At 47.5% G+C, this 19,472-nt stretch overlaps 1 protein-coding gene across 1 annotated transcript in view; it reads right to left on the bottom strand.

The window, feature by feature from the left end:
• The window catches only part of LOC121444590 (tubulin-specific chaperone D-like), a 148,370-nt gene that overhangs the window by 59,789 nt on the left and 69,109 nt on the right, over positions 1–19,472 (bottom strand). The window contains exon 14 of the mRNA XM_041646431.1: positions 4,641–4,797. Within this exon, the coding sequence (XP_041502365.1) occupies positions 4,641–4,797 (157 nt within the window). The remainder of the gene's footprint in view (positions 1–4,640; positions 4,798–19,472) is intronic.

Raw genomic sequence — 19,472 nt, 5'->3', positions numbered from 1 at the left:
TCAAAAGCAAGCATACTTGCGGCTACCTGGCAAATGACGGCACTTCCATACTGACGCAGAGAAGACTAATAATTCATCGTGCATCTGTGGCTTTTTAAGTTGTAAATCGCATTAAAATATAAGCCCTGTGTTTTATTGAATTTCCCTAAGCCGTAAGCAGAAGGTTCATGTACTCCGGGGTCACAGCCTGATTGCTGCCCCGTCCTGGCTACAGCAGCTTTCCCTTCTCTGAGAGCTGGGCCATTCAGAGGCGGAGGAGACCAAGACATAGCTTTGAGCAATGCTTGCTATTTCCTGATTTTTTTTTTTCCAGGACAATCTTGCCCTGGAGGAAGAGATCCTACAGAGCCAATCCCAGGCAGTTCACAGGCAGCCCACGCTGCCCGGCCGGTTTGCACAGTGGAGGTGAGAGTCAGGAGCTGCCCCTGGCATGGGCGGGCCTGTGCCTGGGCGGAGTGAACGTCAACAGGAGCTCAGCTTACAAAAGAGTTTCAGGTGAGGCAATCACTAGAAGGTGACAGGCAGAGCACCCTGGCAGCGGCAGCAGGTTTGCTTTCTTTGCTTCCTGTAGATCAGATCCTGACTTTGGTTAGAAAGACTCATCTAGGTGATAGACAGCCATCCCAGTGCATTTTCGCTACACATCGGGGTTTTCAGGAAGCCAGGTGTGTGGCACAGAACAGTCAGACCTTCTCCACCTGTGTTTGCTCAAAGCCAAGGAAAGATGGTTTTCAGAGTCGATCAAAACTACTTCAAAACAATAAAAATTTGCCCTTAACATTTTCAAAGCAGAGTCAGCACTGGGAGGGGGAAGAACAACTGATCCTGCTTCTTCGGCCAAGCTTAGAAAGGGTTAGTGGCTACCTCTGCATCGGGCACCAAGGCCTCCCTGGTTCTTTCTGACAGATGTTTCTGTTTATTCTGGGAACTATATTTGGATCTCAACTGCACTTTTACAGGATACACGGAGGGGTTTGTGAAAGTAAAGATACCAAGATTTTTATCATGTGCTGGAATTAATGGGCTTAAAACCTGATAATTAAAGAGCATGGTCACCCATGACAAACCTTGCAAGCAAGTCTGCAGGGCACACCCGACCGATACTCAGACACAGAGCTTCAGGCGGGAGGTAGTGCATGCCCCAAGCTCACTGGCGCACCTGACTCACCAGGTGCCCTCCCCCACTGATGCCTGGAGTCAGATGGGCCAGAAAGGGCCAGGCACAAGTTCCTCAGAACCTGTCTGACCGGCTAGAAACCTGCAGCAGCTCAGCTCCAAAGGGCACTGTTGCCCATGAGAGGCAGGTGTGGGCAAAGGAGCCAGAGAAGCCTTCTCAGAAGAAACTCCAGAGCAGCTGACTGCCAGCTTAGGAGAAGCAGGAGGCTGTGAGAGAGACAGCCAGCAGTCCTGAGGCCAGACAGCTGCAGTTTCCATGTGGAACACACAGGCATGAGCTCCTCATCAACCCCTTGGGCTTTTCCCACATGTCAGCAAGTCCAACCTCTCCTAGGCCCAAGAAACACAAGAGTTTCTAAAGACTACAGCTAGACACGGCTGCATACCAACTACTCCCGGGCCAGGAAAGTTAGGTCATTCCAGAGACTGAGCTGTGGGTAAAGCTAAGGCCACTTCTGTGCTCACCCAGAGTCCCGACAGAAGCAGCGTTCTCCACACCACACCCAAAATCTCAACCCAACAGGAAGAGGACCTCACATCTCCCCATGGGACACCTCACACTCAGCAACCGCAGTCCACACAAGCTCTGGAAAGGTCACGCTCAATCTGGCCACCTTCAAGTGTGCATCAGTGTACATTTTTTCCTGAGAATGAAAAGGGGATGGAACGCTGAGGAGGAGACAGGTGCAGCACTAGGTGTGACCCTGACCAGGCACTGGTGAACTGCCAGGAGACTGAAGGATGGGAGGGACCCTTTTCTTCCCTGAGCAGGAAAGGACAACCCCGAAACAAAAGGTCCCGAGTTCCTTTAGCAGCTATGGAAGCTGCTCACCGTACTGTTCTGTGTGTGAGAGAAGCTAGGGTTAGAGAAGACAGGACAGAGCCCAAAGCTCCACCTGCAGCCACAACACCAGGTCACAGCAGCCGACTTCAGGGCTGCCTCATGCCTATCAGCCATGCTTTCCAAAGACTGCTCATGTCCTTTACAAAGCCCACCTGGAGCTCAATCAGGGCTGTGGCAGAGTCCTACAACACTAAGTGAAGACAGGCGCTCTGGTGGGAACTGGGTAACTCTGGCTTTTCACTCTGGACCAGGTGCCCCACGGGGCCCCCCAATCATGAGGAAGCTGACTGGAACCTCTCATTTGTACCTCTTACCTTCAGAAGGCAGCAGCATGGCCTTGGTACCCACATTTAACAGAAGAGAATGGGAAGATAGCCACGCACTGCCTCTCCACATGGCTACATGCTCCCAAGCCAGCAGGCCAGCACCCATTGGCATCACTCCGATTCCTCCATCAGGCCATCCTGCCTTCCTACCTCCTGGATCAGGAGAGGTGGAAGGGCATGGCATAGCATTCTGTAAGTCTGCTGCTCTTCTGATCAAAACTGTTAAACTAAGTGGGATCTGTAAGGACTGTTTTCACTTCGAAGCAGGAGGCTCCTGCACATCAAAGCCAAGGTCCCTCCCAGTCCTTCACAATCTGGCGTTCATCAGTGCCATGACAGGGTCACACCTGGCTCGCACCTATCTCCTGCTTAAGGCTCTATCCTCTTTTCATCCTAAGGAAAAAACTGGGCAATGACCGCAGCTAGCCACCTGAGAGAGCCCTGTGGAGCTAAGCAAGAGGACATCAATCTGAAGAAGCTGCCCGGCTCTGGGACAGTTGAGCACAGGAGAAAACCTTTTTTCTACTTATACTGTATACTGCCAGAAATTTGAAGAAAAGGACAAGAAAGCAGTTGCAAGAACCTCCTTCAAAGCCACATAAACAGCAAAGAGAGGCCACATCTGTATGGCAGTCGGGTAGGAAGCAGAGAGGTCACCACCATGGATAGGGCCCAAAGCTCAGCAGAAGACCTTGGACAGCTGGGCTCCTGCAAGCTTCCTGACAATCCTGCTTACGTCATGTTCCCCGTGAGCTGTGCACCTGGGCTCCTGCAAGCTTCCTGGTAATCCTGCTTACGTCATGTTCCTATGAGTGGTACACCGTCAGTATGTGCTTATGCCCCATAAAATGATGCAGGTCCTGAGATGCTCCTTTCTGATAGCAGGGAGTTCCAATTGAGATGTCCAGGAGGAATATTCTGGAGGTGTGCCTTAGAATGAGGTGAGGGGGTGAGTAGCACCATGGGGATGATACTTGGGGTCCAGGCTCACACTTTCAGAGTTCTGGAATGTAGAAATATCTGTTTTTTTTTTTCTGAGGCTGATTTTGTCTGTCCTGATTTCCTAAGTTGTGTGACTTGCACTTTGTTTCAGCAACTTGTGATATAAACAGTATCGGAGACCTCTGTGAAGCACGGAAGCATCCTTAGAAGAGGAGTGATGGGTGCTGGGTCACCAGACTCCAGTACCTCTGGCCATGGAAGAGTACAGTCCAACGTGCAGGGGTAGTAGCTTGGGTCTGTAGGCTCTAAATACGAGTTTAGTGGCTTCTGGAGCTCCATGCCTCTGGGATAGTACCAGGGCTTTTCTGCCTGACTTTCAGTATTTTTTTTTTCTTTTTCCTATCCCTTTGAAAGATGCAGGACAAATGGGTCCTCAGTACAAGTGTCTCTTCAGTTTTGAGCAGCAATTGGCACATAACACTGGGGTGGGAGGGGGAACCAACTTTCTTTGAGTTTGAGCTTCATTCTGTTCCTTTCTGAGAAGTCAAGGGAGGATGCCAAGCAGCTCATTGTATTTATCATGGTGTGAACATCATAATGGGTCCTCTCTGTCGAAGTCTATTCATGCTCACTAGGACAAGGCCTATGGTTTGCTCTATCCTCAGCACACTGTGGGACAGCTGCTAGAGGCTCCAGAGTCACTAGCAGAAGGGGTTCCATGGTATTCTAGTGACTGAGCTTTACTCGGTTTCATGGCATCTCCCTGAAGTGGGATCCAGAACCCATTTGTTTTCCTGGACAGTGGTGCTTGGAACCCTATCTCCCCACCCAGCAGATCCTGCCCCTGTTGTAAGGAGGCCGCTTGTTGGTTTCCAGCTGCTTAGCCCCTAAATAATCACACAGAAACTGCTTGGTCCACTAGCTCTAGCATCTTATTGGCTTACTCTTACATCTCAATTTAACCCATCTCCATTAATCTGTGCATCACCACGAGGTCGTGGCCTATCAGCAAAGGCCTACCAGCAAAGTTCCATTGGACTCCGTAGGGCTACATTGCTTCTCTCTGACTCTGCCCTCTTTCTCCCAGCATTCAGCCTAGCTTTCCCTGCCTAGTTCTGTTCTGCCCTGCCATAGGCTCAAAGCAGTTCTTTATTAATCAATGGTAATCATAGCACACAGAGGGAAATCCCACATCATGTCCCAGTCCACAAGATTCCAGCAATGCTGGGACTGGCAGGTAGTTGTTGAGAACGGGTTATCTGAGGAGAGACGTTCAAGGCAGATGGGACGTTTGCCTGAGGTAAATCTCCTTCATGTCACCATCACCCCTCAGCACAACCAACAGGCTTTACCTGGAAATGGCAGTCACGAAAGGAGTCAACTCCTGAGGCTCATAGGCGCGTGCGAAAGCCCAGCACACATAGCAGGCGGCATCCCTGACGTTGGCACCCACGCTGCAGGCGCCCCGCTTCTCTTCGTAGGTCAGTGCCTTCAGGATCACTGTGACAACTGGCAGAAGACAAAAGCAAAGAGCAGCTGGTGGCACATCATGAGGCAGGGTCAGAGACAGGCCACGCACAGGCCTACGAGAATCAAAACCTGTCAATCACACCACGTGTACTCATCTATGTTCATAGCAGCAACCTGGAAACAACCTAGATGCCCCGCGACCAAAGAATGGATAAGGAAAATGTGGTACATTTACAAAATGGAGTACTACACAGCAGAAAAAAATGACATCTTGAAATTTGCAGGCAAATAAGTGGAGCTAGAAAACTCATATTGAGTGAGGTAACCCAGACCCAGAAAGACAAATATCATACCTACTCACAATAAGTGGTTTTTAGACATAAAGCAAAGAAAACCAGTCTACAATTCACAATCCCAGAGAACCTAGACAACAAAGAGGACCTTAAGAGAGGCATACGTGGATCTAATGTACATGGGAAGTAGAAAAAGACAAGATCTCCTGAGTAAATTGGGAGCATGGGGGCCATGGGACAGGGTAGAAGGGGAGGGGAGAGAAAGAGAGGGGAGCAGAGAAAAATGTATAGCTCAATAAAATCAATTTAAAAAATGAAAAAAGAAAAAATCAAAATCTGCTCAGAACAAACCCCTGAAATGAAAGAAGTCCACCAGCTCAAAGGCAAAGAGGTATTTTTGAGATTCCTAAGAATCACACAAAGAAATGATGGTTCTTCAAAGCAATAACCACAACCAGGCCCCCAAGTTTGTGGCCATACCAAGAGCATGCAAATCTCAGAAGCTCACACCAGGATAGAAAGGGTCATGCATTTATGGAGAGTGATGGTGACTCCCACAAGTGAGGCAGAAGGATGTGAAGCCACAGGACAAGATTTCAACAACCTCAGGAAAGGGTGGAGACACCACAGAGCCTGGACCAGAGAGGGGCCCTGGAAGTCCCAGGGCTGAGGATCCAGACACAGAAGCCAGTCCTAGTGGTCCTGTGTGCATAGGATTATCTGTTTCACCATCTGAAACGTCTATAGTAGCCAAGAGATAAAGACACATGAATTCTTCTTCTGGTTCTGGTGGAAATATTCAACCAAGTAACTGATATACATGCACACACAGAGACAGAGTAAGAGATGTACATACATACGGACGGACAGACACACACACACAGCAGTTGATATAAGGAGGTGAGAGCATTTTAAGATGTGTTCAAGAATGCTGGAACATTAAATTTATAGCATTCCTGGGTATTTTCTTCAAGGACCTAGGTTAACATATCACAAAGATACTTGTTTATCAACGTTTTTTGTTTTGTTTTATACGAGACAGGGTCTCACTGTGTAGCCCTAGTTGGCCTGGAACTTGCTATGTAGATCAAGTTAGGCTAGCCTACCTCAGTTTCACAACTGCTGGGATTAAAGGTGTCTGGCACCCACCATGTCCAGCACATTCATCAATGTTTATTTGCAGCGCTGTCCAAAACAGCTAAGTTATAGAACAACCTGGTTCTTCATCAAGGGAAGAACTGATAAGGAAAATTATACTGTGCACAACAGGCATATGCCCACAAATAATTAATTAAATAAGGACTGAGGAAACAGCTCAGTCAATAAAGTGTTTGCCATGCAACACTGAGGACCTAAGTTCAGATCCCCAGTCCACACGTAAAAAGGCAGGCATAGTGTCTCACACTTGTAACCCTAGCACTGGAGAGGCCAGGATAAGAGGACTTGCTGGACAGCTAATCTCGTCAAATAGGTGCAATTCCAGACCGCCCTTAATTCCAGTACCTAAAAGGCAGAAGCAAGCGAATCTCTGTGAGTTCAAGAACAGTCTGGTCTACAGAGCAAGTTCCAGGACAGCCATGGCAACATAGAGAAACTATCTTGGAAAACAAACAAACAAAAAACAAAATAAATAGAGAAGACACCCAAAATTGACCTCTGGCCTCCACAAAAACACATAATGTGTGCACAGGCACACATACACACACCACACAAAAAATAATAAAAACAAATGTTACTGTATCTGTTCTGTGTATTCATGTATTTGTGAAGAGTTGCCTATTAAAGATTGAACGCTTCTTAAAGGTTAAACATTATATTTACTGAATCATGTAAGAAATGTATTTACTGTGTGTAGGAGAGTTGTGGATGGGTACACGAGTGCCGTGCACGTGTGGAGGGCAGAGGACAACCTTCAGAATTAGTTCTCTCCTTCCACCACGTGAGGTCCATGGAGCAAACTCTGGTTGTCAGGGCTGATAGTAAATGCCTTTATCTAAGCCACCCCAACAGTCCGGAATTTAATAAGAAGACTGAGAGTTCATTTTTAAAACTCTTAAAAGTGGTAATGGAAAATGCGACAGAGAAAAACTTAAGAAAAAACTTGATTTTTACAATGCAAAGGTGAATGGACTTTTCTAAAAGAGCGTGCTAAAGTCCCAGTTTCTTGATCCCACCCAGATAGATAGCCATTCTGCAGCAAGGAATGCTAGACAGCTCTCACTGGTACTTTAACAATGTGTTTAAAACAGGGCTGGAGGACTAGTAATATGGCTCAGTGGGAGAGCCCATAGGGGCCTAGAATGTGTGAGGGCCTGGGTTCAATTCCCAGTGCCATACCTAAAGAGGGACGGAGGACTATCCAGTAACATGGCAGGAGGTTCCAAAGCAACTGGGGTTCAGTGATCACCCTTACTTGCAGAAGCTGGCCACAAACACTGAAGGCCATCAAGGTAAGATTCACAGCTGGCAGACAAATCAAAGGAGTTCGTCATGGCACCACTAAGGTGTGTTTTGGGGAGGTACCCATCTCCTGCATGTGCGATTGTCAACCAGAAAATAGCACCTAGGAGTAAATATAGGCCAAAAAAAAAAAAAAAAATCTTGAAGAACTATCAATGTTATAAAACCAAATCTCTACTTTTTTGATTCTAAGGGTTTTTCTATATAAATATCAAACGTAGTTATGGATCGATGGAATATGTTTCATATAGCTGTGGCATTTCAGGGAAGCTGTAAAGCGTGCACAGGACAAGTGATGGGCAAGAGGCCTGGACACATACATCCTAAGGGAAGCAACGCAGTGTGCATTGCGGCCTCATGCAGATGCTAGGTTACCCAGCGTGGTCCTGCTAAGAACACCAAATAAAGCCTATCTCCTGACTTGGGACAGATGTCCCTCTAGATGTCCAACACAGAGCCCATCTTCCCAACAGTTTTCCATGTAAGTGGCTACAGTGAAGTCTTGGGGAGAGTGTGGGCCCAGTAAGTGGTCATCCCAAGGTCTCTTCACAGCCAATCTCCAGTTGGCCCTATCCACAGATGCAGCTCCTATATTTCAAGAACTCCGCCCAGTGCCATCTCCCATCAAACCAGAAACACCCTGTGGTTACAAACAAAGGCTGGCTCCAGTGGGGATCACGCTTTTTTTTTAATTTAAATAACTTTTTTTCATTTATTTTACATACCAATCAGTTTCCCCTCCCTCCTCTCCTCCTTTTCCCAACTACCCGACCCCCATCTCCATTCAGAAAGGGGCAGGCCTCCCACGGGCTTGCACAAAGGCTTCTAACAGTGAAGACAGGACCTCTCCCTGGCGCTGGACTGGCTTTTGGTAACCTGTTTCCCATGCTAGATCATTCCTAAGTATGTCCCAGAGACTCCCATACCCTACAGGGTTCCTCTACACCCCAGGGAAGAGGCACATCAGCAGGCAGACTCTTTGGAGCAGGAAGCATCAAGCCAGAAGCGAACCCAGTATCTGACAGACTATTACTCCTGTACACACCCGATGTTTCCCCAAATATAGCGCTGACGGTTAAATATAAACCCAGCAAAAGAAAACCACCATGGCTGCTGTGGACTAGGAATTATAACTACGATCATCTCGACTTACCTATATCCAATGGGCAATGCTGAAAAAGTTGTCAGCTGTTCTACTGAAACAGGCCTGACTGACCTGGAACTGCTCCCAGTTTGCCAGTATACAGCTCAGATTCACACTCTGTTAATTAACAGGGCTGCCCACTAGGGAGCAAACAATGTCAGGAAAATTGGCTGTGGCACCTGTGGGAGGGCAGTGTTCGTATATGTGGTGTCACTGCCAGCTCGAGTCCCTGGGGCTCCAGAGCCTGGACGCTCTGGGCAAGGCCAGCCAGCCAGCCTCTGGCCTCAGGGAAATCTGAATGTGCTGTCAACGTATCACTCCACAGGACAAAACCAATTTCCAGACAGATGATTGTAAGCAGCCGTGTCAGGACTCTCCATGTCCACTTCACTTCTCTCCTACACAGATTCGGTGCTTCCCCGGAGAGACACGTACCACACCCACCGCGGTGCCCAGCCTGGCCAGGGAGCCCAGGTTTCTGTCCCCACGTTGAAGTGAGATAACTGTGGAAACTAGCCCTTTTCAGAGACTACTGACATAGCCAGTCACAGGAAACTCAAGGAATGGGTCTATATCCACCAACAGGACACCTTGACAGACTTTGTCAGGGTGTGACCCTACTTACTGTTCAGAGGACACCTGGTGGCTCCAACTACCCAGACTGCCTGAGAGGCTGCAGGAGCTGTAGGCCCTGAGAACACACTCACATCTTGCCTGTCTCCAGCTAGGGTGAGGACCTTCAGATGTCACAACATGCTGGGCCTCCCGTGCGTGTGTTCTTCTACAATTCTAAGTTAGAAAAGCAGAAAGCAAAGCTCACTAGGGCTTCGGGCCCTACAGCCAGCCAGAGTGCCAATGTTGCTCAGCAAGGACCTGACTGACCTCTCCCTCCTCTGGCCTGCAGCCCAGTCAGCAGTTTTCAGAGACAGCATCCTGGCCTTTCTCCTGCTGAGAAAGATGAAAAGCATCCTCCACAGAGGCACAGCAAACACTGGGAGCCGACAGACCATGTGGCGTGAGGCAATGGCCACCAATGGCCGGCCACTAAGTGGAGGCTGGCCCAGAAAGAAGCTGAACGGCTTGGGAAAGACAGCAACGGCAGATACTGTATCTAAAAATAGGGAAGCCAGACTAAGGCCACTGATTCATACTAAGGCAGTGAGAGCGGCGGCCTGGCATGAGAAGACAGGCTGGGCCCGCTTCTGCTGCTCCTAAGAAGGGCACCTCTGTGGATGACCTCCTGGGCAAGGAAGGCAATGAGCACTCACAAAGCTGGGCTTCGGGGAAGGAGGAGGTGGTTTGGAACAGGAAACTCTTTGCTCTCAACCTTTATAGTCATTATCAGACAGAAATTCAGAAACAGCACTCTCCAGATTCAAAGGTTTAAAAAATAAGGAAACTGTTCAATAGCTCTGAACAAAAACCTTTCTCATGGTTCCAATTACACACTGCAAATACATGTCAAATATATATCATACCCCCAGAAGGCTTCCTTTTGGCAACCTGGAGTCTAGCAAGGTAATTTGAACACCCTTCTCTCTAGACAGCATGTCGTTTGTTTAACACGGGCTGCCTAAGGAAGAAGCAGCCTCCAGGTGAGAGAAGCGATTTAACCCCAGAGCCCCACATTCCTCCCTATGGGGTCTGTAGAGCCCATAAGCCAGGAACGCAAGGACTCGGGCATCCTCTGCAGATGCAGAAGCAACCAGCCCATAAAAGTCACCACTCAGTTACATCTCCTGACAGCCGCTCAGCCACACTAATTTAAAACAAGTCATCACGTTGGGCAATCATGGATTGTGCAGGTTCCTGAGGTGTGTCTAGTGCAAACCCCAGGCTTTACTCGACCTTCCCAATTCAAACTCGATGATAAAAGGAGTTGTAGAGAGAGAGGTACACAATGGCCTGAGAGAGGGGTATGAAAAAAAAATCAAGTCTTCCAATGCAACCCAGGAGGCTAAAATCAGGCAATGCTGGCCATGAACAGACACATCACAGAGAGCAGTGTCTCCCAAGCTGTGCCCAATTCAATACCCTGACCTATCTAATATCCCATGAGTAGAGCCATGCCCACAGAACCTGAGCTTCCGGGATCAGGTGTGGCTGCAGGACCTGCCCCTTGTACCAACAGCCAGTGTACTGTCTTTAAGAATGTAGTCCAACTTGCTCAGGGAAAAATGCCCCTTGAATATACTGGAGACAGGAAGAATGATGCACATAGCACAGACCTGTGGGTTAATTCCCTGCAGGCCCTGGCAGAATGGCCCCAGAGGCCCCTCACTAACCTGCAGCAGCAGCATCTTGCCTATGGCTATGGGATCCTCAACTGTGCAGCAAGGGAGGCATAGACTTGTGGGTCTGGCCTGTCCTTGAAGAGCCAGGGACAGCTCACCCACACTTGGGGAGTGCACTTTTCCATGCCCAGTGCTGCAGGACAGAAATCACCTGGCTCTGCTCTCTCCAAGGGCACTTCAGGTATAGTATCCAGCAGATACCACATTAAGTCCACACTTAATCCAGAAAAGGGTTCTGCATTCATGTGGGTCCTAGAAACCCTCCAACCAACAAGAAACCCTCCAGCTGTCCAGCGGAGAGCCAAGGCCCATCCATCACAGAGCCCAGGCAGGTGTCCCTAAGTCCCCATGAGAAACTCCGACAGACAGGCACACAGTTACCAGCTTGGCAGTGCCCTTCATTCCATGAGTGTTTCCCTCAAAGAAATTCAGTTACAGAAGATATTTCCAACTTCAGGTGAAGTCTCACTAGGGGAGGCCCAACCCACCACACCAGCCTTCTGGGTGCTGCAGGTTCTCCGGGAACAATGACAAGAAACACACAGGTGAGACATGTGCCTTCTCTTCCATCCCCACCAGCTGGATAGTCAGATGAAATCCACAGAACGCCTAGTAAGAAGTACGGGGCACCCATAAACACCACGTTCTTGATGGATGTAACAGGGAGTAGAGAACAGAGGTGAGATAAAGGAACAATACTGAGGAGCTGGCCGGAAGTGGCACACGCCTTTAATCCCTCAGGAGATAGAGGCAGGCGGATCTCTGTGAGTTCGAGGCCAGCCTGGTCTATAAGAGCTAGTTCCAGGACAGGAACCAAAAGCTAGGGAGAAACCCTGTCTCGAAAAATCCAAAAAAAGAAAAAAGAAAAAAAAAAGGAACAATACTGAGGGAACACAAGCCCAAAAGAACTAAGATTACATCAAGAAACGCACAAAACTCTGAGAAGTCATACTGACTGAGCAAGGTCTAGCGGGTGTCCGGATGGAAAGGCCAAAGGCATAGGTCATAATTAGGAATAAGCCAGCAAAACCTCCACCAAGCTACATTCACAGATGTCTGAGAGAACATAGCAACACTCTTTTGTCCCTGTACACACAGCAAAGCTTCCATGTGAAGCCAGGCTTGACAGCTCACACCTGTAAAACCAGCACTCAGAAAGCTGAGACAAAAGGATTTCCACGAGTTCTGGGTCAGCCTAAGCTACTGAATGAACCCTGACTTAAAAAATAGAAAGCAAAACTGAAAAAAAAACAGCTTCTGTGAGAGTCCACATGGTTAGGGTAACAGAGAGGATAGGCAGCAAGAGTCCCCTTGTGCCCCCAAGTATTCCAGAGGGCTGGCAGAAGACACCAACAGTGAGCACCTAAGTTTTCAAGATGACAAGGAAGTCAAATGTTCTGTCCCACTGGAGGACACCAGCACTTCCCCGGGGCTGTGTGCTTCTCTCCAGAAGGAGCACCCTACCTGGAGGTGTTACTTACAGGCCAGCCAACCAAAGGCAGCAAAGCCTCTCTCTCAGTCCAAGGTTACAGGCACCTCCCAAGCATGTTCCACACCCTGGAACAACTACCAAGGTAACACGACAGGTCTGTGCTATCTGCCCTTTCCACAGAGTGAGGAGTCACCTTCACATGCAAGACCCCGCTCCATATTACAAGGGTCTTGGCAGAGGGAAACGGCAGACATCCACGGACGGGCACCCCCAATTCACTTCCCACCAAACCACACTTCATCAGAATAGGCCAACTGAGGCCTAAACTTAGGGCCTAGACAAAATGAATGAAGGCTTCTGCCCAAATCAGCTCATGAGAGGTTTCTCTTCTGTACTGAACTGAAATGAAGGGCAAATAGGTAAGTCTTCAAGACCCCTTCCCCTTGGATGCTACTGTACTTGTCTGGATAGGACGTGCATACGATGCCACAGACTTCACTTCCCTGCACCTGCCCATGACAGCCCCCACAAACTAGGTGTGTACACAGCCCCACAGATTCCATCCTACCTACCCATGGGTATACACACAGTGCCATGGACCCCACTTCTGCCAATGATAGGGTGTGCACGTAGTACCACGGCTCCATAGCCGGGCATTCCCACAGCTGCACCTCCCCTTCTCTGTGTTCGCCATGAATTCACCAACAGCCCATGAACCCCAACAGACTCACCAACAGCCCATGAACCCCATCCTATATTGTCCAAACAAAAGCAGGTTGGAGTACTCAAGCAAGGCCAGTACAGCCTTCCAGGGAAGTAGAACACAGGCTCCTCAATAGAGGGCAAAGGGATGTGAGTCTTACAACTGCCCAAACACACAGGCACCACAACAAGGTCACTGGGGTATAGGTGGACCCCCTGCCAGAAGTTTGGTGGTGCCCAGTAAAGGTACATAAAAAGACCACCAGGCTGACAAAAAAAGACTCGATACCTTCTCCGTTATCAGTCAGCCAGTCTACCTGTTGGCTCTCAAAGACACTCAAGAGCTGACTCAGCCAGGCCAAGCCTTCCCGAGTTTGTATCCAGTGCTACATTAGCCTTTTTAATGCTCCTAGTGGTTCTTTGCCAATTAAACACTCCCAGAGTCCCTGATCATCTTCAACAATACCCAGTGGCTCCCTGTATCTGTGCCATTGGTTCCTCCAGCTACCACCCTGGCAGCAGTTTCCTGCCCACTGCCACCACCACAGGCCACCACAGAGGAAGGACAACCATGAGGCAGGAGGTGCCTCCAGGACCAAGGGTGGCTCCCTGCTGATGCTGTGGGACTGGCACAGAAACACCCACAGCTAATGACAGAGTGGCGAGGACCATGGGTTGAAAGGAGCAAAAACAGCGTCCAGGAGGATTAGAGGCTCAACCAGGAAGTCAGACCAGTTCTACCTGACTTACAGCCAGGGTCCCAACCCCAAGGCCCAGGCCACCAATGACCCAAGACGATGACCCTGGCTCTGGCCTCTAGGAACATCACAGCTCTTTCAGAAGCGGCACGATCCCAGGAGACTGTGCTGTCAGAGGTGTGCCCTAGCCCCAAGGCAATGTTGCAAGAGACACACAAGACCCCATAAAAAGCAATTGGCCCAAGGTCATAGAGGGCACATCTAACCTGCTAGCGAGTCCTCAGTCGTGGTCAAGGGCAAGCCTAGCACCCATCTTTAACCGACTGAAGAGGTTCTGGTGTGACCACTGCACATGTCTACAAATTTCCTATACAAAAATGATCACGGACAGGGGACATGCAGTTCCTGGTGGGTATAGCCCCACTGGGTAGGTCTCAGACTTTCCATCACCACACTGCCTGCCAGTCATCCTTGGCTACCAATTCCAAAGGATGCTCAATTGGTATCGGCAGTTAAAACCTCTAACCCCCATCACTTGTGTTCACTACAGTTACCCATCACCTGCTGGAACAGCTCAAGGCACATCATCCATTCTTCACGGCACTCACTTTCTCCAAAAGACCAAGTCAGTAGGAGAACCACTATAATTTGGAAGTGTCCAACCAGATGTTGGAGCCAGTGACTGGAAGGTGACCAGATCATGAGAGTGCTGATTTAATAGATTAATACACTGGCGAATTTTTAATGTGATGACATTATCGGGAGGAGGCAGTTTAGGAAGTAGAATCCTTTGGAGAAATAGGTCAGTGAGGGGGTATATACTGGGAGGTCAAATGCCTCCCTCTCTCCCTCTTGGCTACCATGAGGCAAGCCACCCTTCCTCCTCCGTACACTTGCACCACCATGATATTCGGCCTCGCCTTGAGCCAAAGAAAGAGGCCCAGCCAACCTTGGACGGGAACTCTGGAACCTGAGCCACAATAAATCTTTCCTGTTAAGTCAGGAACTTTGTCACAGTAACAAAAGGCTAAGTGACACAGAAAACACAGCTTTGAAGACACTGACGCTTTATGGAGTCACGTGTGAATGCACTGAACACGGACTCAGGATCAAGAACAGAGCCTAGACTCCCGTGCAGAAGCTAAGAATTCCACTCATATCTACTAGCTAGACATACCTCAAGTCCCTCCCCTCATCCCTATAAGCCCAGTGTGTCTGGGTAAAGCAAGCAATTGGGTCTCAGGAACTACAGTGATCTGCTCATAATAGGCCCTTCACACAACAGGGATCAGCAAAGACAATGATGAGAACAGAGAACCAACACTTGGAACTTCCACAAAGGCACATGAAGGGTATTCTCCGCTGTTCTCTGCTCTGGAACTGTGTGAAGCAGTTTCAGTGTCCGACATGCTGCTAACCTGTGCTAGGACCGGGTTCTTCAGCCAGCAAAATCAGCTGTAAACTCTGTAGTAAAATCAACTGGCCACACATGAGCACCACCACCAGGAAAGGCTGGCCGGAAAAACACAGAAGACAAGACTGGACAGTGTGGAAGCAAGCTCAGCAAGTGAAAGTTTCTCACTGAAGTATTTCTCATCAATGGGCCAGCAAGACGGCTCAGGAGGCAAAGGTTTTTGCCCCCAAACCTAACTATCTGAGCACTATCCCAGGGGACTGCATGATAGAAGAAAAGAAAACACCTCAAAAGTTGTCTCCTGACCTCTATATGTGCTATGACATGCATGGGAGAAATACAAAAGAAAAATGAATGTAATTTTTTTCATCAAATGGCATAAACACCATCAAAGTGTCCAAAATAACAGAAAGACGTGGGTAGCAAGGCCCCTTGAGTGTACTACAGAGCCAAAGAGGGCAGCAGCACCCGTGCTCACAAGCATCACGGCTCAGGTCTGATCCTAAGCTGATTCCCACTTTCAAAAGCAAACAAGACAACTACGGAACACAAGTAGAGAGTTTTACAATGTACCTGGCTCCTACAGACACATGAATGGTAAACACTGAGACACAGCCCACCTTGATGTGTTGACACTTTACTGAACAATACATATTTCACAGGGAATACCAACTCCAATTAAATAATCGCCAAATAAAAGAAAAAGAATCTGTTCTGAGTGCTGAGATGATACGTATGTACTACCATACTCAGCCTTAAACAGTTGTCTCTTGAAGAGACGTTTGCCCAAATAGACAAGCAGCCGAGACATGAGAAGATGCTCGTCACCGAGGCGAACGTAAGTCAAAAGCACATCAACAGACTCTCCCTACCCACCAGACTGGGTATAGAGGTTGGTTTCTTTTTTCACCACCCCTAGAGATATAAGATAATAATGCACTATGGAAAACAACCTGGTGGACAGAGAAGGGAGTGTCATGAGATTTGGGGTGCACCCAGAAGAGAGAGAAACTGTAACTGAACCAGTATTGCTGTAGAAATGTCCACAGCAGTACTACGAGGAAACAACCCAAACATCACTGCATTCAGTCTTTAAAAGGAATGAAGTTCAGAAACAACAGTGAAAGAAATCAGATGCATAAGTTCTGACTTACTAACTCACAGAGACAGAAGACAAACTGGTAGCTGTTAACATTGGGGAAGACTATGGGAGACTATGTGTTCTGGTGTCTTCTGTGGTGATAGAAATGTCTTGGAAGGAGACAGAAGCAATGGTTGTGCAAACCTACATATCCCAAATGTTACTGAATTACTCACTTTAAAGCAGTCGATGGATCTGGAAGATGCCCTAGTCAGTAAAGTAAAGCCTTGCAAGATTGAGAACCTTAGTTCAATCCCTAGAACCCCATGTTTTATAAATAAATAGAAAAAAGAAGACGGAGGAGGAGGCCAGGCATGGTGATGTGTGTTGTAATCTCAGTGCTGGGGAGATGAAGACAGACATATGCAGCCAGCCTCCCTGCTGGGGAACTGCAGACCAGTTGGAAACCCGGTCTCAGAAGCAAGGTGGAAGGCTGAAGAGCTCGGTGGTTAGAGCACCTACGACTCTGGAACAAGACTCAAGTTTAGCTCCTAGTATCCACATTGAATGGCTCACAACAGCCTCTAACTCCAGTTCCAGGGCATCCAACACCTTCTTCTGGCCTCCACAGGCACCTGTATACAAATATACAACTTAAAAAATAAAATCTGTAAGAAAAAGGTGGAAAGTGCCAGAGAAATGACGCCCAAGATTGTCCTCTGGCCTGCCCACACTTGTGTGTGCACACATGTTTATGCACACATATATGTATTCACACACATATATACACAATTCCAATTTTGCAGAACATTACATGAACTGTTTAAATAAAAGATGAAGATTAAAACAAACTACAAATAAGACAGAATCAAATATGACCAGACAATTTAAAATGCCTAAATATCCATAATATACATATATAAATCTAAAGCTCACTATGCATAATATACAAGTATCTAAATTGAAAACACAAAGTCTGGCAAAGGAAAAAAATCTAGCAATTAAGACAACCTGATGATGATAAAAGCTAAAAAATTATACAAAATCCAAGTAAAAGGAAAATAGACAATACAAAAGAAAAAGGCCTAGGAGACACAATAAGATAAAAAGGGATCCAGTTGAGTCACAGAAAGAGAAAATAGAAATAAGAAAATTCCAAAGACTTAAGGAAAAATTTTTCCAAACTATTGAAAAACCTAAGTCAGATACACAAAACATAACTACATAAAAGAAGACATAAGGAACTCATACCTACACATATCTAGGGTGATGCTGCAATTCGGAAACAAGTAGCCAATACTGAGTACAATCATGTGGACAGCTACCCTGACCATGCACAAACAACCAGTGGGCCCTTGGGGAGCAGACACCCAGGAAATTCAGACAATGACTTACACACCTTAACAAAAGAAGGAAAATTATCCTAAAGAAGAGTTCCGAGATTCAAAGATATCAGAGGCAAATTCTGTATGCATAGAGAGACTGAAAAGAGGCTAAAAATAACGTCAAACACTCAGTAAAAAGAAGCATGGGATCAACAAACACAGCAATCAGGTATGCTGCCCATGATGGTGAAGGCTAGCCTGAACTACCTAGTCACAGAAGCAACAATACAAACACAGCAATCAAGTATGCTGCCCATGATCTGGTGTAGGCTAGCCTGAACTACCTAGTCATGGAAGCAACAATACAAACACAGCAATCAAGTATGCTGCCCATGATCCAGTGTAGGCTAGCCTGAACTACCTAGTCACGGAAGCAACAATACAAACTTTTAATTTTCTAAGGAAAAAAATCTGTGCCTTACTCATTAATGTTGCCACTTCACAATGAGGATATGGTCACCGCTGGAACTCCTTGATACTTCTTAAGGATTATGTTATGCTAATGATGTAGCAACTATTTTTTAATATTTTACATAAACCCAAATCTGTTGTTTCTACTGTTCAAATGTTACATTCACGCACAGTGTAAGACTGTGCAGCATGTATGTCTGGTATCTTGTTTCCAGTCGGCTTCCTACTTGGCTTTATTATTATCGATAATGTAGAGAACTTCCAGGGACTTGTAGCTACCGACTTATCTCTGCGGCCCTATGGACTTTTACTTTCCATCAGCTTAGACATCTATAGTAACATATCAGGGTCACTAGCAGTGCCACACACATGCAAGGCACAGCTCAGAGCTAGCAAGGCCAGGGTTGAGCAACTATACGCACATGACCAGCTAGGGGAGGCAGAGGCGCTGCAGAAGAAGGAAGTACCCTGCCTCACGGGCACTCAGTCTGCTGCTGCTTTCCTCTCTTTGAGAACAGCTGTCTCCTGAACCTCCAGGGAAGACCTGGGATAGTTAACAAGATAGAAAAACTCTGGGCACCAGCCTACGATGTGTGATTTTCTATGAATGGACCATACTGAAGACTTGGGAATGAAAGTGTTTACTCCCTGCTATAAGATAGCCATGGGACTTAAAACTTCAACAAGTAGAGCAATGCCTAACAAGTTCAATGAAGGGTGAGTCTCGCTTAATTCTTACTTTCAAAACCATACAAACTTGAAGCCAGGTGGTGGTAGCACACACCTCTAACCCCAGCATTTGGGAGGCAGAGGCAGGCATTTCTCTGAGTTTGAGGCCAGCCTGGTCTACAGAGTGAGTTCCAGGACAGTCAGGACTACACAGAGGAAACCCTGTCTTAAAAAACAAAAAACAAGCAATAATAACAAGACAAAGCAAACCAAAGAAGACACTAAAAAAGGAAAGGGGGCAAGCCAAGCACAGTAGTACACATCTGTGATTCTAGCACTGGGAAGATGAGACAGGAAGATGATGAGTTCCAGGCCAGCAAGACCCTGGTTTTTTCCCCCTCTTCTTAATGTGTAGCATGAGGAGAAAAAAAAAAGGAAATCTTAACGTCAACTTTTAAATTTTATCTGTCCATGTTCAGTATAACTGACTTCTCTCTGTGGCCACATGCAGAGCAAAACTGTCCAGAAAAGTTCCCGAGCTGCACTGCCAGGCGGGCTGGGAGAGCAGGCAGGTGAGGAAAACTGTGGCAATCCTCAAGACTTGGCCCAAGTTCACAAACCCAAACTGAGTTTCCCAATCAAAGACAAAGCAAGCCGCTGCTCGGAGTTTCAGGTTTCCCTTTAGACACAGAGCATCGGCGCCAACCAACACCAGGAGGGACGGGAAGAAC

Source organism: Microtus oregoni, unplaced genomic scaffold (assembly GCF_018167655.1).
Source record: "Microtus oregoni isolate MIOR12 unplaced genomic scaffold, Mior012 000134F_ref0000037, whole genome shotgun sequence".
In the NCBI taxonomy this organism is placed as follows: domain Eukaryota; kingdom Metazoa; phylum Chordata; class Mammalia; order Rodentia; family Cricetidae; genus Microtus; species Microtus oregoni.
The sequence above is the reverse complement of the archived record's forward strand: the minus strand, read 5'-3'. Positions and strand labels throughout refer to the sequence as shown.